The following is a 25561-nucleotide window of genomic DNA, read 5'->3' as shown; positions in this document are numbered from 1 at the left end:
CAACAGTAGCAATTGCTAGACATTTTATATATGGATCTTCACAGTTCCGGAAACCAACACATTCAGAGAAAAAAAGCAACCATCAGCAATAGAAGAAAATAAATGGATTCACGCTCAAAAGCAGGTTCAGATTGCAATAAAGACCACAAATTACATGAAGCAATATATATATGTATATATATATATATATACATATATATATGTATATGTATATATACATATACATATATATATGTATATATAAATATGTATATATGTATATATATGTATATACATATATACATATATACATATATATACATATATATATATATACATATATACATACATATATATATATACACACACACATATATATATATATATATATATATATATATATATATATATATATACACACACACATATATATATATATATATATACATATATATATATATATACACACATATATATATATATATATATATATATATATATATATATATATATATATATATATATATATATATATATATATATATATATATATATATATATATATCTTGAAGCAGCTTTACGAGAATGTTTGCTGGATTTCATGTGCAAGTTCTTCAGCACTGAGCTCGCATTCAATTCCGATCTGTAGAAAACAAATAATTTTAGTTCACGTTTAGAATATGAGAATATACATCATTTTTCATTCAATGGTTTGAGTGTTTACTTGCAGTAATATTAATTAAAATTTTATAATCATATGAAATGTTCATTATCTCTTTAACTAAAATGGACTAGAAGTTCTCACCTTTCTCACAAAGATTCTTCATTTTTTTTTTATTATCTCTTAAATTATTCTTTTGAGTAACTATATATTTCTTAGCACATATAAATTCACTTCCCAAGTGTACTTATATATTGCTCTCATGTAAAAATATCATAGAGTTTTCTGATCTTAGTTCCATCTAATTCCCTCAAAATCTCTAATCGACTCTGAATAATTAATATATCTATCTACTCATCATTAATTTAGATGTTAGAAAAGACATAAAAGAAGGCATGTAATTTAATCAAGTTATGATCCATTTTAACCCTTATGATTTTGATTATGTACATCTTAAATCTTTATAATTTACTCGTGTCTAAACTAATCTTTATATTTTCAAAAATATAACATATAAGCCCTGTTGTCAAATCTGAGTTAACAAATATTAAAGTTTATTTATGTAGCATGCTGAGTCATAATAAAGGATTAAGGTCCATTTTAGCTCTTATGGTTTTAGTTATGGACCTCTTAAGCTCTTATATTTTACTCACATATAAAATAACCCTTATATTTTTAAAAATATAGTATATAAGCTTCTCATGTCAAATTTGAATTAACATATGTTAAAGTCTACATATGTGACATGCTCTCGAAATAAGTCATTAATATAATGACACGTATAATTTAAATTAAAAATAATAATAATATGTGGATTTGAAAATGTGTACCGACTGCCTAATTAATTTTCTTCAAAACAAGCCTTTTCATGATCTGATGGGCGGCATACTAGTCTTGCCTCAATATCCATCGTAGAGAGAGGAGCCTCTTAGTACCTACAATGACCGAGAATGCTACAATAGAGAGCCGATCCCTTAGGCCTAAAGAGGAAACCACTAGCCACATTATGTGCTTCAACATCCGGAGCTTCTCCCCTATCATGCCTTAGCTCACATTCAGCATTGTCACTAGATCAATCGAGGCATGGAGAGAGGCGAAGGATCCTATCAATGGAGCTTTCACCTTAAGAGCCACCACGTAGCTTTGGTGCCTTTGCTCTTCCGAGAGTAGGGCATCCTATGACATCATGCTCACAAGGACACCACCAGACCTGGACCTCGGTGTTGGCTGACAAAGGATTCCTCTGTGAGTGTGGCTACTAGATCAAGCGCGAGGGGCTTTAAGGAGCCCATAGAACTCGTCCTCTCATTCCACATCCTTTATCTCCTTGTCATCATCGTAATCTTCCTCATCTTTGTCCTCATTAGTTGCTTTTGGTATATGATTGAACTACATGCCCCCTCCCTATTTGGGCTTCGATACTAGTAGTAGTGGCTCGTCGTCATCATAGACCTTAGTAGTGTTATGATCATAAAGGTACTAAGAGGATGAGGGGCGGGGGGGGGGAGGGTGAATTAGTGCTTTCAAAATAAAGTTTCGATTTAAAAATTTTTGATCAAAAAATACGTATCAAAAATATGTTTAACTTAGAGTATGAGTATGGATAGTGAGCAACTAAATCAGTTAGTAATAGTAAGAAAAAGCATAAAGAGAAATGCAAACTAGATTTATAGTGGTTCGGTCGTCCCGACCTATATCCACTCCCGATTCCTCTTCCCTAGAGGCCATTGGCTTTCACTACCGATCTTCTTTTCAATGGACGAATATCAACTATCCTTATTATAACTCTTTCTCTTTTTTACAAGCTTAGAAGAGAACTTTCACACCTCTCTTTTACAAGAAAACCTCACATCTCCCTTATAATGACCTCTAAACTTAAAGAGGAAGAGACTCAATATTTTCAAAAGAGTTTATATACTTTAAATCATAAGGTATTTGTGCTTTACTAAGCAAGCAGGAGTGAGATATTTATAGACCCCAAATGGCTTTAAAAATGAAGCCAAAAATTTAAATCCTTGAGTTTTTGAGATACTAGTGGTACTATCGCTTGTGTCGGGTGGTACTACCCTCATATAAAGCTTGGGAACCTGGGCTCTAACAATACCACCACCTGCCTGGGTGGTACCACCATCCAGCCTAACCCTAGGTCACTGAATTGGCCTTTCAACATGCCTAATTCAGCCCTAGTTCAGGCCCAATGGATTTTAAATTAAGTTGGCATGGTTTTAGCCCAAAACCAACTCAATTAGACTCCAAGCCACTTCGATCAAGATTTAACCACTCATGAAGCCTTTAGCATGTTGTCCGGCATGTCATTTACTCATCCGACACTTCGTCCTAATCTTCGATGCATCGTCCTTTCCTTCGATGTATTGCTCGATCTATCGGCATATTGACATCCTGTAACATCCAATCTTCTTAGCGCTAACGAATCCTTCGGTCCAATGTCTAATCTCTAACATGATATTTTTTGGCCCAACGTATGATTCTTCTACTTCAATGATTTGCATTTCGATGGTTTAAGTCCATGATCGAAGTTTCTCTTGCATTTCTTATCTCAAACACTTATTAGTCCATAAAGTCATAAATTGATTTCATCATTAAAATTCAGGATTCAATAAGCAACAATAGCAGCGACGACGATAATAACCACTTTATTCTCCCCCAACTACCGTTCCTTGTATTTGCTGGTGTTTTGGTTGTCACCATTTGTAATTCTCCTATTTGGATTTTGGTTTTTCGTCTCTCCCATTGCCCCTTGCTCAACAGCAGGTGCATCATCTTCTTAGTGGCGGAGAATAAAGAGGAAGGGCGCTTGGTGCTAGGAGGTAGAGCAAATGGAGCAATCGAGGCTAGTGTGGCTCCTAACGTAGGCAACAATACAGGGAAAGTGGAAGGCGTGGGAGCACTCCACCGTGAAGATTGGTATCTCTTGGCTCGCCTTCACAAGATTGATTAGGCAACCGGTCCATATTTTTAAATCCATCTATTATTAGTTTTTTAACTTAAATTATATGTATTACTATATTAATGATTTATTGTGAGTCAACATGTCATGTAAGTAGACTCTAACTTCTATTAATTTAGACTTGATGAAAGGGACTTATATGTTACGTTTTTTAAAATATAGAGATTATTTTAGACGTGAGTAAACCATAAGGGCTTAAGAGATCCATGACCTAAATCATAAGGGTTAAAATGAACTCTAACCCAATTTAATCTCATTATATTACTTAATGAGAATAAGAAATATTATCTTGTTATGAACCCTTGAATTTTTGAGTTTTTGACTCCTAAAATGATGTAATGTTCTCTTTAGTTTTCTAGTTCCAATAGGAGTCGACTAGGCCTTCTAATCGACTAGGGGCCTTATTTGAGATTTATTATTTTAATTAGGAGTCAAAGTCTTAATAGACTTAGGAGTGGAACTCTATAAATAGGAATGTATCTACTTCTTTTCTTTATAAAGAAAATAACATTTCAGCCTTTGGCAAACCCTAGGAAGTCGATTCCCTCAAAGTGATCTTATTCATTTCTTCCTTTTCTTCTTCTATGATAAAACTCTAAGAGTCTTACCATCTGATATCATAGCAATGATCTTCTGTGTTCTCGCTGCAACTCCCCATATCCCATCTCTCGCCGCAATCACCCTCGGCCGCACCTCTCTCTTCAAACGGACCAACTCCTTCTCTTGTGATTCGTACTCCTTAGCATATTGTTGGGCTTTACTAAAGATTAACCTTTGATTCTCGTAAGCCTTCTTCTTCTTGGCATCGAGCTCTTGTTTTATCACCAGCCCCCATTGCTCTTCCCTCTTCCTCTTCTTCAACATTGACTTTGGGACCACTGCCTTCGCCCCCTCCATCACCATCTCTCTCCTTAATCATGCCTCTGCCAAAAACGATGCTACTAGTATCTCCTTCTAGCAGTGTGCCTTGTAGCTCGCTGATCTACAATTCCCATACCAATCACTCGGTGTCCCACTACTAACCAGTCGCATGATCGCCACGGCTTCCTAATGGAGCCCTTCTTCTTCCCTCACTTCGTCGTCGTCACTGCATTTCCCCCGCGACTCATCGTGGTCTCCTTTGCTCTCACTATAGACACCACCGCATAGAGGGCTAGGGTTTTTGCCAGGACCCTCGATGCTCCCACAACCTCCTAGCGACCGTAGCAAGCCCTCGGTGATGTTATTCCCAACCACACCACCACTGCTGCCTCCTAACCCTCAGTAGCAGCACTCCCTCCATGCAGCGACCGCAATTAGCATCACTACCTCCTAGCTCTCGATAGTAGCGACCCTCTACGCAACGATCACAACGAGCTCTCGACGACACTGCTCCCAACTGCACCACCATCGCTGCCTCCCAGCCTATAGACGTCCAGGGCTACATGTATTGGAAAACACAAATGAGAGTTTTCTTGCTTTCTATAGATTTAAATTTATGAAATATTATTGATTTGGTTTTCAAAAACCCTCTAAACCTATGAATGAATAGAATGACTTTGAAAAAAAATTATTTTCATTAAATGTCAATGCTATGAATACTTTGTTTTATGCTTTAGACAAAAATGAGTTTGGCACATGCTTGAAGTTACACATGAAAGTACAAGTAGAGTTAAAGAATCTAAGATTAATTTCTTACTACATGGTTTTGAATTGTTTCGAAAGAAGCCAAGCGAAATCATTGGTGATATGTACACTCGTTTTACATATGTTGTCAATGGTTTGAAAGCACTTGGTAAAAGTTTTACTAATTTTAAACTTGTTAATAAAATTTTAGGATCTCTTCCTAAAAATTAGGATCCAAAAGTAACTGCTATTCAAGAAGTAAAGGACTTAAACTGTTTTCCTCTTGAAGAACTTATAAGGTCATTAATGACCTTTAAAATGACTTATATGACATATGATAAATATGAGAATAACCTTCTAAAGAACAAAAAGGATATGATACTTAGAACAAAAGAAGACCAATCGAGCAAAAGCTTAAGTGATAATGATGACTTTGAACTCCTCACAAGAAAATTTAAAAAATTCATAAAATAAGAAACTAAGAAAAAAATAAATATAAAAAGGACACAATAACTTGCTATGAATACAAAAGGCCGAGGCATATCAAAAGTGAATGTCCACAACTGAAGAAGAAGAAAGCACTCAAGGTGACTTGGAATGAATCAAGTGCATCGAAAGACGAAGAGCAAACCAATGAAGATGAGATGACAAATTACACTTTGATGACTCTTAACGATAAGGTAACTGACTCAACCGAAACCCCTTTACCTTATAATAAATTACTTGATATACATGAATTGTTTGATGGATTTAAATTAGTTGGTAAAAAATAAAAATTATTAAAAAATGATCATACTTCTCTCTCTAATGAATTTAATAAATTGAAAAGTGAGTATGATAAATTCTTGTTAACTCCTTGCATTAAGTGTGAAGAGTTAGATTCACTTAAGAAAGAAAATATAGTATTACAATAAATATTAGAAAATTTTAAAATTAGTGACAAATCATTAAACATGATTCTTGCCAATAAGGGTCATGTCCGTAGAAAGAAAGGAATCGGCTTTGTGAGTAACACTCAACAAAAGCCAATCACATTTGTTAAAGGACCCAGATTACATATTTTTTCTAAAAATAAATATAATTTTTGTGGTAGATGTGGACATTTTGTTTATAAATATTCATTTAAAAAGTATGGTTTGCATAAATTAGTTTAGGTTCCTAAAGGAACCATATATGACTTTATGCCAAAAAATAAGATAGGTAGATCTAACAATGAGGGACCGAAAGTCAAATTGGTACCTAAAGTAAATCCACCATTCATATAGAAATGTCAACAATCGAAAGCTAAGAGCAAAAATATATCTTGATAATGGATGCTCAAGGCATATGATTTGAGATCCAACATACTTCACAAAGCTCACTAGCCGAAACAACAATAATAAAAGAAAGATCACTTGAATTAGAATTATTGGTAATAAATCCAAGATGTTTTATTGTTTAATGTGTTATATTCTTTTTATCTTGATGATTTTTATGATGAAGCTTATTTTTTTATTTTAAATGATGATGCATGGCTTTGACATAAAAGATTAGGACATGCTTGTATGAAATTAATCACATAAATAGAAACTACTAAAAGAGGAATGCATTTTTGTTAAAAATTTCTCTATCTCTAAAGTCTATCGAGTTTTTCAATAAGAGATTGGTGAATCTATGTATATTATTTTTTATGAATCTCTTGAACTATGAAAGTGATTTTGATAAATTAAATTTGAATGAGTTTTATCCAAATCATGATCTTGATTTCTTGATATTTATAACTTGAGATTTTTTTTATAAATCAAGATCTCTTACTATTTATTCTCGTATGATTCTTTCGTTAAAAATAAGATTCATCCTAACGAACTATGTTCTTTCTCTCGATTCCTCGATATTTATAACTTGAGATTTATTCTATATGAATCAAGATCTTTTATTCACCTTATTTCTTTTTACTATTTACTAAAGATGAGATTTGTCAAAACAAATCATGTCTTTTGGTGTTCACGACTTGATCTTTGATATTAATATATTTTATATCATAATTTTTATTTGACTCCCTTGTATTCATGAATTGTATTCCTCATCACCAAATTAATTTTTCTTGATATCTTTCAAGTGATGATTTAAACATTGATGTAAAAGGAAAAAAATTGTACCATTGTATTATTCGCTTCTTTTTTATAATAACAAAAGGGGAGAAAGAGTTGTTAGCTTGCATATTTCAAAAAGAAGAAAAACTTGCTAGCTTGCATGTTATAAAGTGATGTAAAACTTGTTAAATTACTAGCTTGCATATTTCAAAAACTTGCTAGTTGCACTTTTCTCTTTTTTATTGACGATAAAGGGGGAAAAGTAATGATGAATTATTTAAAAATTTTAATGTTTTGGTATCATGTATGTTATGCCCAAAGTGATGATGATTTGTAATGTTTTAGAATTGTGCATGTTATACCTTGATGATTTGAAATTATATTTTAAATGATGATGCATGAAATACTTTAACTTACGATGATGATGCATGTAATGATATGCATATAATGTAAGTAATGATTACTTTTGATATTATGATGATGCATATGATGTATGCAATGTTATTTTAACTATGTATATGAAGTGTGAAATGATGTTGCAAAGAAAATGATTAAAATTATTTTGACTTGAATTATAAAGTTATCATTTTCTGAAAAAGTGAGAGATTATTGAATCCCGAATTTTGATGATGAAATCAATTGATGAGTTTACGATCTAATTTATGTTTTGAAAAAAATAATATAAGACTAACTTCGATCCTAAAAAGGTAAAACGATTAAAGCATAAGAATCAGATATTAAGCCTGAGTCAAAGATCGAGCATCGGGTCGAAAGAATTGGACATTACACCAAGATCGGAGTCAACATGCCGATGGATCAGGCGATACGTCGAAAGTTTAAACAATACACCAGAAGTTAGTCGGGAGTTCAGATGAACCAATGACATGTCGAACAACTTAAATTTCTTGTCTTATGATTGTTTGTGTTTTAACAATCGTAGTTAGGTCTTAATTTGAGTTGGTTTTGGGTGTAACCCTACTAACTCAATTAGGGCCCATTAGGTATGATCTGGGCTAAGTTGGGCCCATTGGGAGGCTCATTCAGTAACCCAGAGTTAAGTCAAGTGGTGGCACCACAGACCAGGTGGTGGAACCACATATGAGTTGGAATGTATGAAGTATACATTTTCTAGAAGACCCAATGGTGGTACCGCCAATGTCAGGCGATGGTACCACCTAGACTGGTGGTAGTACCGTCCGTACACGGTTCATTCTAAGAGAGGTGAGACTTGTAAATATTCTCTCCTAAACTTGTAAAAAGAAGAAAGAGTTATAAAGATGGTAGTTGGTCCTCACCCATTGAAAGAAGATCATTAGTGAATGTCGGTAGCCTCGACGGAAGAGGAATTGAGAGTAGATGTAAGTCGGACGACCGAACCACTAGAAACTCGGTGTGCATTTTCTTTTTTGCTTTTTATTACCATTGCTTATTAATTCAAGTGTCTACTACTCTCACTTGCTCTCTAAGTTTAAATGCATTTCTAAGACAGTTTCATCATTCGAAATTTTCAAACCGAGGTTTTTACGAAAGCACTAATTCCCTCCTCTCTTAGTGTCGATATGGTCTTAATAGAAAAAGGCACCAAGAACATGACACAAGCTACTCACGCATGAAGGTGAAATTTCTAAGATGTGAATTTTTTTCATTTTCATAGCAATCCAAAAGAATCCAATGTGGAAATAGCTTCAATCCAACTAGATGGAGATACAATCCAATGGTATGATTGGTACAAAACCTATCACAAGGTCCCATCATGGGAGCAATTCAAGAGATGACTTCTTATTCGCTTTGAACCATCTAAAAATAAGAATATTGATGGGTAGCTCATCAAACTTCTACAGTGTTAGAATATCATAGAAAATTTGAAAGACTATCAAATCAAGCCAAATATTGGTTCAAACGACAACTGGTGGGTACATTCATTGAAGGACTTAGTCTAGATGTCCGATGTGAAGTCAAGGCTCGCCAACCTTACACTATGATAGCTACGATCTCATTTGCACGTTCGCATGAGAAAAAAAATCAACATGGAGAATCAACGAAACAAAAGTGACAACAAACAGATGATCATCAGGCCACCCACCTCATATGTTCCCTATCAAAACCCTAACACCTCAAGAGTAACCCGAGAAGAACTCAAGGAAAGATCAACAAAGGGTTTGTGCTGGCATTGTGATGAAAAGTGGAGTAAGGAGCACTGATATAAACAAAGGAAGCTTTTGATGATTGAACTGATCGAGGAGGAACCAAGCTGACAATGTGAACTCTGATTATGATGGTATAAATATTGATAATAATGTTTTACCTATCACACATATAGTGCATACATTGGCTGGCTACTCTAACCTGCAAACCATGAAAGTTGAAGAAATTTTAAAACATCAGCCTATTACTATTTTGATTGATACTAGTAGCACTAACAATTTTATAGACAATAAGGTTGTTGCCTGATTGGTCTAGAACATTGAAGGTTGTGACAAATTTGAAGTAAAGATCATTGATGGACGAATTCTAACTTGTGATAGCAAGTGTTTGAAGATAAAATTGATTATGTAGGGTCAAGAATTGCTTATGGATTTCTTTTTGCTACCCTAGGAAGATTTTGAAGTGGTTCTTAGAATTGAATGACTATCAATCCTGGGTGATGTTTTCTGAAATTTTTCTAAACTAATCATGAAGTTTTTATTAATGAAAAGCAAGTGATCCTAAAGTAAAGACGTGAAAGTAAGATCACAACTATTATTAGCTATCGGACAGAGAGGGCTCTTCAAAAGACTACAATGGCTACTAAACTAGAATGTCAGTCAATTGCTTACACTATCACAAAGTGAAGACTCTACTTAATTAATTAACGAGTTGTAATGCACCGTAAATATCCTATGACTGAAGTAATGATACAATGGACCAACTTACTAATTGAAGATACCACTTAGGAGTCCTATAATACGCTGAAAGAGAAGTTCCTAAAATTTGATGATGCTCAAACTTGAGGATAAAGCTAATTTAAAGGGGTGAAGAATGTTAGGAACCCTTGAATTTCTGAGTTTCTGAGTTTTCTAGCTCCAATAGAAGTTGACTAGACCTTCTAGTTTGCAGCTAGAAATCTTATTTAAGATTTATTATTTTAATTAAGAGTCTAAGTCTTAATGAACTTAAAAGTAGAAATATATAAATAGTGATATATTTGTTTCTTTTCTTCATAAAAAAATAATATTTAAATCTTTAGGATCCTCTCGAAATGATCTTTATCTTTTTTTTTCTTTTTTTTATATTCTTCTTGTAGATAAAATTCTAAGTCTTCCCACATCTCTCTCTCTCTTCGAGTATGCTGCCAAAAATATATGCATACCGGCAGGTGAGAGAGAGTATTTACTAGCCGCTTTGATAGGTGGGGTTAGTAAACAAAGCAACAAAAAGCTGAAGGAAGTGTGAATACTAGCAGAAGCACATTTGATGAGCAGTAGTAGTAGTACGTACCTTGATGGTGAATGAGTTGAGCATGGTGTCATCCATGGTGCTGATGCTAACATGGAGTATCTCGAGGGCGAGCCCCTCGAGAGCTGCAACGATCTTGAGAACCTGCCCAGGGATGCGATGCGACACGGTCTTGAGGATGACATTGGGACCTGAGAACTTGACCTCCACCTCGGCCACCGCGGAGTTGGAATTGGCGGTTAGCTCAGACGCGCTGCTGCCGAAGGAAGGAGAGGATTCATGGGAGGGAGGAACCGTGGGGGGGGCGTAGTTCTGCTGCATCCTCGGCATGTAAGGGCTTCCCGGCTGGGGAGTCCTCGGACTGATGGGTAGAGCCATTCTAGGGCTTAGAGGTGGAGGCCTGGGGCTCCAAGGTGAAGGCCGAGGGCTGGAAACCGGCCTTGGACTCAGCACCACTTCACCGTAAGCTTTCCTTTGCTTCTTGGCCTCCAGCGACTGCAACACTTGCTGCAGCTCCTTGATGTACTCGACGACCCCTCCTATGATGGATGCTTGATCTCCCTGAGACGAGAGATCAGATAGATAGATGGGAGAGACGACACAAATAAGCATCATGGAAGAACAAGGATGAACTTGATGCTGGTCTCGTCATCCTACTCTCTTCGCATAGAAGCAAGGCATCAACGAGCGCAGCACCGACAAGTGCTCGTTCATCTGCTTCCTCCGGTTGCGCTCCACCGTGATGTGCGACGTCTTCGGCTGCTCCGTTTGAGCGCCCGGAGCATCCGACAGCTTCCTCTTCTTCAAAGCTTTACCGGCCTTTTCGTCGTCCTCATGGCCGCTCCTCTGCTGTCTGCCGTCGAACGGAGCCATGTCCCTGCTGACGGCATCCTCAAATGCTTCCAGAATACTGAAGAGGTCCTCCGGCGACGCATCTGGGTGCTCGAAAAGCTCCGACAGGCTTTCTCCCATGATGAGTCCTGCGGATTCAGTCTCTTTCAGTGTCAGTGAGCAAAAGCCTACTGATTCATGAAGATGTCGGTCGTGCAGAAAAGAACTAAGAACATGGAGGCATTGCGGAAAGGCAAGAGAGAGAGGAGGAGAGATGGCAAAGAGACCGTTGGGGGATGCAGTGAGGAGAGAAGCAAATGCTCATCGTCTGTGAGACTGCTGCTTGTATCTGCATGAGGGTTTATAGCGGCTCCTCATGCACATTAAACTGGGGGATTCAAGCCGCCATACGGATGCTTTAGTTTCTGGGCACTGAAGGCATCGGAGAAGACAAACATGGGGGAGAAGGAGATGGGGGCCATGGTGTTAACTGCATCACCAGGCATGGCCACTGGTTAAGCTGCCTTCTTCCATCATCCCCGGTGCTACCCATAAGCTTCCTGTAGCATCGGGTCCATCAAGCGCTCGACTTCTGCAGATGGATACTGATTTGTGCCATGTGTATGATAAGCTCCCAGGACGTGATGCACCTTCACGGGGTATCATGAAGTGGATATATGACTTCTCTCTCTCTCTCTCTCTCTTGTATATTTGCTCTAAAACTCAGTAACATACTCATGCTTTATGAGAAAGATCATAAATCCATCACCAAATCTTGAGTATGAAACCAAATATTACGAGAAAAATCACCTTGTGTAATGCATGAAGTGAGAGAGAGCTGTTGAACCCTAAGCCACTAAAATGTTCTCGACTGAAATAAAAGCTGCACCACTATGTCACATGTTCTCATTGTTTATCATATGTATGTATGTATGTATATATATATACCTAAATATCTAACCATCCTTACATGCATTAAAGCAGAATGCTTATTGTTTCAGCATTCCTGCTTTCACAAGGTGATGTATGCAGATGGCAATTATGGAGTGTTCATTGCCCATTATGAGAGGCATCATTCTTTTTGCCTCCCCCTGAGAGGTATTCAGCAGCAGTTAATAATAATAATAATAACTAAAAGCAAAAGCATTTATATAACATAAATTACAAAAGTTGTGTGATCAAGCGATCCCTCTTACCCATCAACTTTCCCTTTAGCATGCAGCAACCACTTGATTTCAGCAACATATGCGAGAAACGAGTGCCAAAAGAATATGAGAGGCAGTAGCCATCTGTCAGAAGACTTGAATGGGATGCGCACAAAGATGCAGTACGATGCTAAATGAAATAAATAGGAGGATATAACAGATGAAAACAATGGTACATGCAATTGCAATGGCATCTCCATTTGGTGATCAGCCGTCATCGGCCTTGTTATGTTCTTCATGTTTGTCAGCCTCTCCTCATTTACTCGCTCCCAAAGTTACCACACCCAACAACCCATGCAATGGACTCCAAAGAAGACAATAGAATCAAAATGTTGACTTCCACATGAAATAAAAAAGAAGAAGAAAAGATTGGTTCGAATGGTATTCTGACAACTATTTCACGAGCACTACTGATGCAGTCGTCTTAACCAGCCTTTGGCATACGATATATGTAAGCCTCTTCGCCGTAGAAAATACTACGCACGGTGGACATGTTTCGCTCTCTCCAAGCCACATAAATATGCTGATAACGCGAAGGAGTTAAAGCGTCAGAGCGCGTGGCAATGAAAAAGCTGTGGAGACAGTGTATGGCTGCTTCGCGGATCCTTTCTTTTAAGGGCTTCAATTAAGGCTCATCCACAAGACATTCAATGCCACCACGGAAGAGGTATGAGAGAGGGAAATGAGAGAGACAGAGAATCTTTAGACCTGAGAGCAGTGACAGACGCAGACGCAGACGCGGACACCCATCTGATGACCACCTTAAAGACGGGTTGGGTTGCATTCATGAACACGGGAAATGGTGCATGCATGAGTGTCCCGGCGGTGGCGGCCCCCGCGGCGCCACCGAGTCCAGCAACAAAGATTACGAGACCGCCGACTAGTCGCCATCAGACGACGACATTCTTAATGTATATGATTTTAGTTATCCCTCTAAACCGTATAAAAGAGACGAGACATTCTTAATTTAATTTTATGTAAAGAAATAATAATTATAAGACAAAAATATAATATTTCCACCACCTCACAACTAAGAAGTAGCATTTATTATATGTATGTAATATTTAATTAACATGATTTTTATAAACTCAACAATGTGATCAAATAAATATCATCATGTAAGCTAAAATAGTTCTAAATATAATTGTAGATTGACTGGACATGTGTCCGACCATATTGATGATTTATCCGTGCTTGTTAGCCTCTCAATCACCCTCGTCTTTTCATTTAATGATGATTAGGCAAATGACTTATGCTCTCTCTTTGATATATATTTACACGTCTTTGGATGATTGCGCTAAGAAGATGGAGGCGATGACTGCAGACAGCCAAACTAATGCATGCTGTACTTTACGGAATCGAAATTTGAATGCAGTAAGCAGGAGAGGGGAGGGGAAGAAGAAGGAGCATTCAAGCCGGCCTCTCCCTCCGCATTAAATGATCCAATGGTGGGATGCACGCGAAGAGATGAAGAAGGAAACATAAAATATAATTTAGAAAAAAAAAATATATAAATCGCCTTACGTTGATGTCCAAATAATTAGAATTTCTACTTTTATAATGAGACTTGTTCAGAGTTATTGAATGTCTTCTCAGTCTCCAAATTATATAATTAATTTTGATTTATTGTACCCAAACCAAAATGAAACTTAAGGTGGAAATCATTTGTTTATGACAAAAAAAAAATTATAGAGAGAAAACGGAATTAATATTGAATTGCTTGCCCCAGTCAACATAGCCCATGAAAGAGAAGCTTAACTTTGTATTTATGTTTCAAATCTTTCAAATCAAATATTTTAATAAAACATGTTTTATATAAATCAAAGTTTCTAACGAGACTTATAAACAGTACCGAAAGCTAATGCAATTAAGGTAAAAATAGAACAAGTTTTGTGCCAACTTGCATACATTAATACTAATGTTGGATTGTCCTTCAAAGACAAAATAAAAAGCATTTATTGATTATTTTTCTTTTTACTCAATTATTACTACTGTTGGATTGTCCTTCAAAAACAAAAAAAGAAGTATTTATTGATTTTTTTTACTCAATTGTTAAAAATGATTCAAACTAATATTTATTATAGGAGATGTGATTATTTAAAAATGTATTGTCAGGATCGTAAAGACACTAAGAGAGGAGGGTCGAGGGTGAATTAGTACTTTTAAAAAATTAAAAAGATTCAAAAATTCATTCGATCAAACCCGTTTCGAAAATATATTAACTTAGAATATGAATAAAAGTAGTAAGCAGCTAAATCAGTAAACAATTAGGATGAAAAGCATAAAGGAAATGCACACCGGATTTATAGTAGTTCAATTGTCGCGACCTACGTTCACTCTCGATTCCTCCTCAGTTGAGGCTATCAACTTTTACTAATGATATTCTTTCAACGAGTGAAGATCAACCACCCTTGTTATAACTCTCATCTCTTTTTCATAGGTCTATGAGAAAACCTTTATAACTCTCTTTTATAAGTGATCCTCACTCATTCCTTAGAATGACCTAGAAGCTAAAGGAAGAAGGAACTCAACACTTTAAATAGATATTACAAACTTAGAATCATAAGTTTTTCTAATTCTTTTCTTATTATCTCAAACAAGAATGAGTAGGATATTTATAGGCCCTAAATGGTTTCAAAAATAAAACTAAAATATCATATCCCCGGGTTTTCAAGATATTGGTGGTATTACTACCAATGCTGGGCGGTACCACCGCTTGCAGCACTAAGAATTAAAGATACCATCACCTGCCTAAGCGATACTACTACCTACCTAAGTGGTACTATTGCCTGCCTAAGTGGTACCACCACTTGATACAACTTATAAGACTGTGTTCTCGCAGTACTATCGCCAGTTTGGGTGGTACCATCGCCTGACATTGGTGGTACCACTATCGGGATTTCTAAAAATGTACACTTTGTACTTTTCAACTCATAGGTAATTCCACCGCTTGGTTTGATGATCCTACCACCCGACCAAACTTTAGGTCATTGAATTGGCCTTTCAATAGGCTCAATAAGCCTTGATTCAAGCCCAATGGGCTCCTAATTAAGTTGGCATGGTTATACCCAAAACTAACTCAATTAAAACCTAAACTACTTTAATCAAGACATAAACAATTATAAAACATGAAGCCTATGTTGTATAGCGTGTAACTGGTTCATCCGAACTCTCGACGCATCATGCTTTCCTTTGGTATATTGCTTGATCCATCGACATGTTAACTCTTACAATATCTAATCTTAACATAATATCTGATCCTTCCTGATCAATACCCGATCTTTGACTCTGGCCCAATGTTTGATTCACCTACTTCAATCGATTTGCCTTTTGATGATCAAAGTTAGTTCTGTATCATTTTTCTCAAATACTAATTTGATCATAAACTCATCAATTGATTTCATCATCAAAATTCAGGATTCAACAATCTTTCCCTTTTTTATGATTGACAACTAATTAATGATGGAGTTTTAACAAAACTCCCCCTATTTATATATCATATTGAAATAAACTTTGAATTCATAAAATAATAACTTTCTAATTATAATATTTTTTAATTCAAGTCAAAACAATTTTAATCATGAATCATAGTGATCATATACAATACATCATATCAAAATAATTATTACTTACTTCATATATATATCATTGCATACATCATATGCATCATCATAATATCAGTTAAGATTCCAAATCATCAAGGTACATCATAACATGTATGATTCCAAAATATTAAAAATCATTATAACTTTGCCCCCTTTTAATCAACAAAAATGAGAAAAATGCAATAGAAAGTTTTTAAAACATTCAAGCTAGTAAGTTAGTAAGTTTTACTTCTCTTTGAAACATACAAGTTTTTTCTTCTCTTTTAAGATGTGCAAGCTAGCAAATTTTGCTTCTTTTTAAAATATGCATGCTAGCAATTTTTTTAGATGCGCAAGATAGCAATTCTTTATTTTCCTTTGTCATTATCAAAAAAAAAAGTGAAGGATACAATAGTGCAAAAATTTACATCAATATTCTAATCATCACATGAAATATATTAAAGATCATCAAAGATCAAGTCGTAAATATGAAATATCATAATTCATTTTTACAAATCAATTCTTTTGTAAATAATAAAAAGAAACAATCATAGTAAACAACCATGATTCAAAAGAAAACTCAAGTCATAAAAATTGAGAAATCAAGATAATGATCCATAAAAAATATATATTCATGTGTTTGAAAGATTCAATATGCCTAATTCTCTTATAATAAAATCAAATTATTCCTCATTCAATGATTTAGTAAAAATATCTGCTAATTGATGCTTTGTGTCAATAAAATCTAAAGATATATCATGATTATTAACATAATTTTTAATAAAATAATATATAATATCAATGTATTTAATTCTAGAGTATTGAATGAGATTTTTTGTTAAATAAATAGTATTAGTATTATCGTATTTTATATGGATGTTTTTTAACTAAAGTTTATATTCTTCTAAGGTGTTTTTCATCTATATTACTTGTGCACAATATGTACCTATTACTACGTACTCAGCCTCGATCGTAGATAATACAATAGAATTTTGTTTCTTGGAGGACCAAGAAATAAGTGCATGTCCTAAGAGTTGACGTATTCCAAATATGTTTTTTTTATCCATTTTATATCTAACAAAGTTAGTATCAGCATAAGTAATCAAATCAAAATTTTTAGATTTTGGATACCATAATCCTATAATAGGAGTTCCTTTTAGGTATCTAAAAATTCTTTTAGTTGCTTTATAATGAGATTGTTTAGGATTATATTGAAATCTCGTACAAAGTCCAACACTAAATATAATATCGGGTCTAGTTGCTGTGAGGCATAGTACTACCTATCATACCTCTATAAGTCTTTTGATCAAAATATTCTGCTTCATTGTTCATATCTTTGTAGAAGTACTCATTGGTGTGTTAATAGCCTTAGCATTATCCATGTGAAATCATTTTAATAGATCCAAAGTATACTTAGTTTGACTACCAAAAGTTCCATCACTTAGTTGCTTAATTTGCAATCCTATGAAAAATATCAATTCACCTATTAAACTCATTTCAAATTCTTAGCTTGTACTTTTGGCAAATGATTCCTACAAAGTTTCATTTATAGAACAAAAAATAATATCAACATAAATTTGAATAATAAAAATACTTAATAAATAATATAGTATCGACCTTGCCTTTCAAAAAATTATTCTTAATAATAAATAAGCTAAGTCTCTCATACCTAGTCCTTGGGGCTTGCTTCAACTCATAAAGAACCTTAGATAACTTAAAAATATGGTTTGGAAAAAAAAAACATTCTTAAATCGGGTGGTTGCTCAATATAAACTTTTTAAAAATAAAGTCATTAAGAAAAATACTTTTGACATTCATTTAAAATAACTTAAAATTATTATACCATGCATAGGCAAGGAGTATCCTTTTAGCTTCAAGTCTTGCCACAAGAGTGAAGGTTTCTTTATAGTCTATACCTTCTTCTTGGTCGAAACCTTTGACCACTAATTTAGTATTGTTTCAAACTACAATACCAAGTTCATCTTGCTTATTTCTAAAGACCCATTTAGTGTCAATTATAAGATGATCACTAGATCTATAAACAAGCATCCATACATTATTTCTCTCAAATTAATTCAATTCTTTATGTATTGCAAAAATGCAGGAGTTATCTTTCATAGCATCGTCAATTTATTTAGGTTCAATTTGAAACAAAAATATAGCATTTGCATAAAAATTTTTAAATGAAGAATGAGTTTGAACAACTTTTAATATATCTCCAATGATTAGCTCCTTAGGATATACATCTATATACTTCCATTCCTTAGATAAGGATTCTTTGGAAGTAGATACATCGAAGTTGCTTGGCAGAGGAGAATTCTTATTCAAATTCAAAGTATCAAAATCAAAATAATCATCAAAATAGTTTTCTTAAATTTGGAAGACTCATTAAAAATAATATGGATAGATTCCTCAATAATTAAAGTTCATTTTGTTGAAAACTTGATAAGTTTTAGAAATAGAAGTATATCCAAGAAAAATGACTTCATTGAATTTTACATCAAAAATTCCTAAGGTATCATTTTCATTTAAAATAAAATATTTACAACCATAAGCTTTGAAATATAAAATGTTGGGTTTTTTATCGTTCTACAATTCATAAAGAGTTTTAGATAGTAGTTGTCTTATTAGAACCCTGTTCTTGATATAGCATACCGTGTTAATGGCTTCAACCAAAAAATATTTAGGTAGACTATGTTCTTGCCATCTCTTGTAAACTTCTATTTTTTCTCTCAACAAATCTATTTTATTATGAGTTTCTACGAGTAGAGAAATTATGATCATAACTATTTGAATCACAAAAAATTTAAAAATTATGGTTTTTAAATTCACCACCATGATCACTATGAATAGAGGAAATCATAAAACCCTTTTCATTTTAAACTTGTTTGTAAAACTTTAAAAAATATTTAAAGCAATCACTTTTATATGCCAAGAAGTCTATCCTAAATATATCTACTATAATTATTAATAATCATAAAAGTATTTTTACTACCTCCTAGGCTTGTGATATCAATTGATCTAAATAAATCTATATAAATTAATTATAGTGGTCTAGAGGTACTTGATTTTTAGATTTAAAGCTACTCTTAATTTATTTACTTAGTTCGCATACATCATAAACTTTATTTTTGACAAATTTAATTATAGACATATCTCTTACAAGTTCTTTAGTTGTAATTTATGAAATTAGTTTCATACTTGCATGATCTAATCTTCTATGCCAAAGCTATGCATCATCGTTTAAAATCGAAAAATAAGTTTCATCACAAAAATCATCAAGATCAATAGTATACACATTATTACTCCTTGAGGTAATCATAGATTTATTTTTGTATGGTATATCTATAATGCAAATATTAAATTCAAATTTGACATTATATCCCTTCTCACACAATTGACTAATGTTTAGTAAGTTATGTTTTAAATCATCTACTGATAAAATATCTTCAATCAAGAGGTTTGATTTGTTACCTATATTTCTTTTGTTAATAATTTTTCCTTTGTTATTATCTCCGAAGGTGACATATCCTTCATCTTGGCTACTAAGCTTAGAGAAATGTGTTTAGTCTCCGGTCATGTGCCTTGAGCATCCACTATCAAGATACAATCTCTTGCTCCTATCTTTCAATTGTAGACATATCTGGGAGGTTTGCTTTAGGTACTAATTTAACTTTGGGTCCCTCGTGATTAGATCTACTATCTTGACATTAAATTATTTATTATTTCTTTAGGAACCTAAACTAATTTATGTAAGCTATATTTTTTAAATAAATATTTATAGGCATAATGACCATATCTACCACAAAAATTATATTTATCTTTAGGAGAAACATATAACTCACAAATTCAATTCCTTCCTTTCTATGTATATGACCTTTCTTAATAAGAATCATGTTTAATGATTTACTTCTAATTTTAAAATTTTTAAATGTTTGTTGTAATAACATATTTTTATTTTTGACTGAGTCTAACTCTAACTCTAACTCTTCACATTTAGTGTAAGAAGTTAACATATAATTATCATACTTAATTTTTAATTTATCAAATTTACTAGAGAAAGAAACATGATCTTTTTTTAGTAATTTATATTTTTATCAACTAATTTAAATTCATCATATAAATCATGAAATGCATTAAGTAATTCATTATAAGATAAATGGATTTTAGTAGAGTCACATACCTCATCGTTGAGAGCCATCAAAGTGTAGTTTGCCACTTCATCTTCATTGGTTTGCTCTTTGTCTTCTAATACACTTGATTCGTCCCAAGTCATCTTGAGTGGTTTCTTTTTTTTTTGTGCTAACAACTTCTTTTTTAGTTGTGAATACTCATTTTTAAAATGTCTCGACTTCTTACATTTATAACATATGATTGTGTACTTTTTGAGTTCATTTTTAATCTTAGAGTCTTGTTTTACAAGATTTGTTTTGTTCCTTTTTATAATTTTTTTAAATTTTCTTGTGAGAAGTGTCTAGTCATCAACATCACTTGAGCTTTCGCTCGAATAGTCTTCTTTGGTTTTAAGTGTCATACCTTTATATTCTTTGGAAGGTTATTCTCATGTTCATCATATATCTTGTAAATCATTTCATGGGTCTTAATGATCCTATGAGTTCTTCAAGAGAAAAATTGTTTAAGTCCTTTGCTTCTTAAATTACAATTACCTTTGGATCCCACCTTTTTGAAAGAGATCTTAGAATTTTATTAACAAGGTCAAGACTAGTAAAACATTTACCAAGAGCTTTCAAATCTTTGAAAACATCTTTAAAATGAGTGTACATATCACCAATGGTTCTTGGCTTCATTATAAACAATTTATAACTACGTACCAAATGATTTTTCTTAGATTCTTTTACTCTATTTGTGCTTTCATAAGTAACTTCAAGTGTATGTCATGTGCAGTTTTACTCTATTTTTCTTATATTCTTTTACATATAGAAACATAATTAAACTCATTTTTGTCTAAAGTATAAAATAAAATGTTTATCGCTTTAGCATTTAAAGAAAATATTTTCTTCTCTAGATCATTCCATTCATTCATTGGTCTAGAGGATTTTTGAAAACCACATTCAACATTCCATAAATTAAAATCTATAGAAATAAAAAAAATCCTCATTCGTATCTTCTAATATGTATAATCCATCATATTAAACATAGGAGGGCGAGTGATAGAATGACACTCTTGATTATCAAAGAAAGTCATATAATCTCTCTTAGGTGTTAAACTAACTAAGAGAACTTAGCTCTGATACCAACTGTTAGGATTATAAAGGCACTAAGAGGACGGGGGGAGTGAATTAGTGCTTTCAAAAAGTTGAAACGATTCAAAAATTTATTCAATCAAACCCATATCGAAAATACATTTAACTTAGAATGTGAGTAAAAGTAGTAAGTAATTAAATCAGTAAGCAATAAGAATAAAAAACACAAAGAAAATGTACATCGAATTTATAGTAGTTTGATCATCATGACCTACGTCCACTCTCAATTTCTTATCTATTAAGGCATTGACTTTACTAATGATCTTCTTTCAATAGGTGAAGATCAACCACCCTTGTTATAACTTTTTTCTCCTTTTCAAGAGAACCTTTACAACTCTCTTTACAAGTGATACTCACATCTCCCTTAGAATAGCTTAGAGGCTATAGGAGGAAGGAACTTAACACTTTTAATAGAGATTACACACTTAGAATCATAAGTTTTTTTGAGCTCTTTTCTTGCCATCTCAAGCAAGAATAAGTGGGATATTTATAGGCCTTAAATTGTTTCAAAAATGAAGCCAAAAAGTCTTATCTCGAGTTTTTTGGGTATTGGCGGTACTATCGCCAATATTGGGCAGTACTATCGCCAATATTGGGCAGTACCACTAGCTACAACAATAAGCACTAGCGGTATCACCACTTGCTTAGGCGGTACCACTGCTTGATATTGGTGGTACCACCATCGGGTTTTTCAAAAACTTACACTCCGTACCTTCCAGCTCATAAGCGGTTCCATTGCTTGACCCAACTTTTGGCTACTAAATTGGCTTTCCAATAGGCCCAATTCAGCCTTAATTCAAGTCCAATGGGCCCCTAATCAAGTTAACATATTTATACCCAAAACCAAATCAACTAAAACCTAAACTACTTCTATCAAGATACAAACGATTACAAAACATGAATCCTATATTGTTCGGCATGTTATTGGTTCATCCGAACTCCTAGCATGTCGTGCTTTCCTTCGGTGTATTATTTGATCCATCGGTATATTGACTCTCGCAACATCCGATCTTAGCGCAATATTCGATCCTTCTAGCCTGATACTTGATCTTTGATTTCGGCCTAACATCTGATTTTCCTACTTCAATTGATTTTCCTTTTATGATTGAAATTAGTCTTATATCACTTTTTATCAAATTGATTAAATCATAAACTTAATAATTAAGTAGATTTGGCACTAACATCGATTAGTATTTATTTTTTGTTGACTTTGATTTGTCCAACAAGTAAGTAGCATCTTATCCGGATTCAAATAAATGAATGATTCCTATCTTAACATTTAACCTACTAAACAATCATGACATTATTGTTTCTTGGATGCCAAAGAGACTAATTATTAGGAGTAGTTTGACAAGGGGTCTGAAGTTGACCTATAAAATGACAGAACGAAAAATATAAATAAATATTTAAATTCTTAGTTTAATTAAAAAAAATTATCTTGTATTATGCAGATTATATTTGTCCAAACGAGAAGATTATTATTGTCCCAAGAAATTTACTCATGTGCAGCCTGACCATGGTTTAGATTAGTTTAACTTTATATATATTATTTTTTATTTCTTTCATTTCAATCAATATATAGTATAGTGAACCAATGGATCGAGTGGAATCTGAAGATGGTGTTTAGCATAAGGTGGAGATCCATCCAGACCTAACTTTTCGTTTTCCCTTTTATCGTTTCACGAGATCTATATTGAAAGATAAATTCAGCAATTTTATCCGTCTCAGTCGTTCCCACGTGGATGACACTTTAAAAAGAAAAAGAATACTAACACAAAGTTATTAGATTTTATATTTATTATATATATATAATATATATAATATATATGCAGAGGAATATATATATACACGAGTGAGAAGGAGACGAGAGAGGACAGCTCGATTACTCGAATGGATCTCATTTATAATGTTGTAGCACCAATTATTATTGGCGCGTTCCTATTTGGCTCATCACTCCCACATGGCCCAACTCATCTATATATATATATACCATACGCCACCGAGTCAACATAAATATAGTAATACAACACCACCAAGTGCTTCCGACCTTATCCACACGTAGATTGGAGTCGACGCCAATGGAGCATGGCAACCCTCCCCATGTGGTCGTCTTGGGCAGCCCAGGGATGGGTCATTTCATTCCCATAGTGGTGTTTGCCGGCGGCCTCTCCCGCGACCTTGCCCTCTCCGTCACCCTCATCGCCCACACCGGCGACCCTCCCTCCGCCGCTGAGCAATCACTTCTCCGCAGCCTCCCCGATGCTGTCGACCTCGTGTTGTTCCCTCAACTCCCCGCCGAGGACTTCACCGCCGGTACCAAGATCGAAGACCGCGTGTTCCGCACCGTGATGTCGAGCCTCCCCCGCCTCCGGTCCCTCCTCGGGAACCTTGCGCCGTTCGCCGCGCTGGTCGTCGATCCCTTTTGCCTCGACGCCATCCCGGTCGCCGCCGAGCTCGGCGTCGCTTCCTACGTCTTCTTCACCTCCTCCTGCATGTCTCTTTCCCTCGCCTTCCACCTACACCAGCTCGACGCTTCCTTCCAGGGCGAGTTCCGCGACCTGCCGGAGCCGGTCCGGCTGCCCGGGTGCGTCTCGGTGCACGGGAAGGACCTCATGGAGCCGATTCAGGACCGGGGAAACCCCGTCTACGCCACCTTCCTTCGCATCGCCGAACGCTTCCTCGAGGCCGAGGGGGTTCTGGTGAACAGCTTCGAGGCGTTGGAGCCCGGCGCCATAAAAGCTCTCAGAGAAGGCAGCTCTCACCCTCCGGTCTACCCGGTGGGACCGCTGATCCGCGCTGGTTCCAGCGATTCCGGAGAGGGCCACGAGTGCCTGCGGTGGCTAGACGAGCAACCCGTGGGTTCGGTGGTGTACGTCTCGTTTGGAAGCGGCGGAGCGCTTACCCGGGCGCAGCTGTACGAGCTGGCCATGGGCTTGGAGGCGAGCCGGCAGCGGTTCTTATGGGTGGCGAATCGCCCCCATGAGCACGATGCCAGCGCAACGTTCTTCGGCGCCGAAAGCGACGACGATGATCCCGGGAGCTTCTTACCTGAGGGCTTCCTGGAGAGGACCAAAGCCCTGGGTCTCGTGGTCCCTCGTTGGGCTCCTCAGGTCGCCGTCCTCGGCCACGCAGCTACCGGAGGCTTCGTGACCCACTGCGGGTGGAACTCGACGCTGGAGGGCCTCGTGCACGGCGTGCCGCTGATCGCATGGCCGCTCTACGCCGAGCAGAAGATGAACGCAGTGTTGCTGGCGGAGGACGCCAAGGTGGCGCTGCGGGTGGAAGCGGACGAGGACGGGCTGGCGCGCAGGGAGGAGATCGCGAGAGCGATTGGGTGTCTGATGGAAGGGGAGGAAGGGAAAAGGCTGCAGCGGAGGGCACGGGAGCTGCGCGACGCGGCCGCCCGCGCAATGGAGGAAGGAGGGAGTTCGTGCATGGCCATGTTGGACGTGGCAGAAAAATGGAAGCGTCAAAGAAACACGCAATAAAATATGGGGATATCAAGAGAATAAAATGTATTATCATTATAAATGTTGTCCAACAGCTCTCTATATCTCATATTTCACAAAGAGCTTATCCTATTTATCATATATTTATCGTAATTTCTGAGATGCTCTTTACTAATTACACCCTATGAATCGGTTGATAGAGTGAACTCGTCCAATCTGTCATGTATAATATTTGCATTATCGATTTAGTATTTTTAAATAAGATTATAGTGTTTTTTTACACCCATATCAAAATACTATAATATTATTTAAAAAATTTAAATAAATATAGTGTCCGAGTCTTAGACACATTAAGTTTCAATATATATGTTACAATCACTTAATGTTGTGATATCTATACTTCATAAATATAATAAATATAATATTAATATTTTGATATTTAAAATTAAATTAGATGCTTTCCAAAAATATTAATTTTAATATTTTATAAAATATTGATTAAGTATAC

The 25561-nt window shown here is 35.3% G+C and overlaps 2 protein-coding genes across 2 annotated transcripts; one reads left to right on the top strand and one right to left on the bottom strand.

Moving 5' to 3' along the window:
- Positions 1-543: 543 nt before the first annotated feature.
- LOC103999698 (transcription factor SPEECHLESS-like) lies at positions 544-11863 on the bottom strand. Its single transcript, XM_009421517.3, has 3 exons — positions 11378-11863; positions 10763-11281; positions 544-622 (listed from the first exon to the last, which is right to left on the bottom strand). The coding sequence occupies exons 1-3, from the start codon at positions 11690-11692 to the stop codon at positions 557-559; spliced, it is 900 nt and encodes a 299-aa protein (XP_009419792.1). The 5' UTR covers positions 11693-11863; the 3' UTR covers positions 544-556.
- An 11758-nt stretch (positions 11864-23621) lies between these two features.
- Positions 23622-25206, top strand: LOC103999681 (hydroquinone glucosyltransferase). The gene has a single exon (XM_009421500.3). The coding sequence runs from the start codon at positions 23683-23685 to the stop codon at positions 25090-25092; it is 1410 nt and encodes a 469-aa protein (XP_009419775.1). The 5' UTR covers positions 23622-23682; the 3' UTR covers positions 25093-25206.
- The last annotated feature ends 355 nt before the right edge of the window (positions 25207-25561 follow it).

This window comes from Musa acuminata, unplaced genomic scaffold (genome assembly GCF_036884655.1).
Source record: "Musa acuminata AAA Group cultivar baxijiao unplaced genomic scaffold, Cavendish_Baxijiao_AAA HiC_scaffold_1137, whole genome shotgun sequence".
Taxonomy (NCBI): domain Eukaryota; kingdom Viridiplantae; phylum Streptophyta; class Magnoliopsida; order Zingiberales; family Musaceae; genus Musa; species Musa acuminata.
This window is presented reverse-complemented; position numbering and strand designations above follow the sequence as displayed.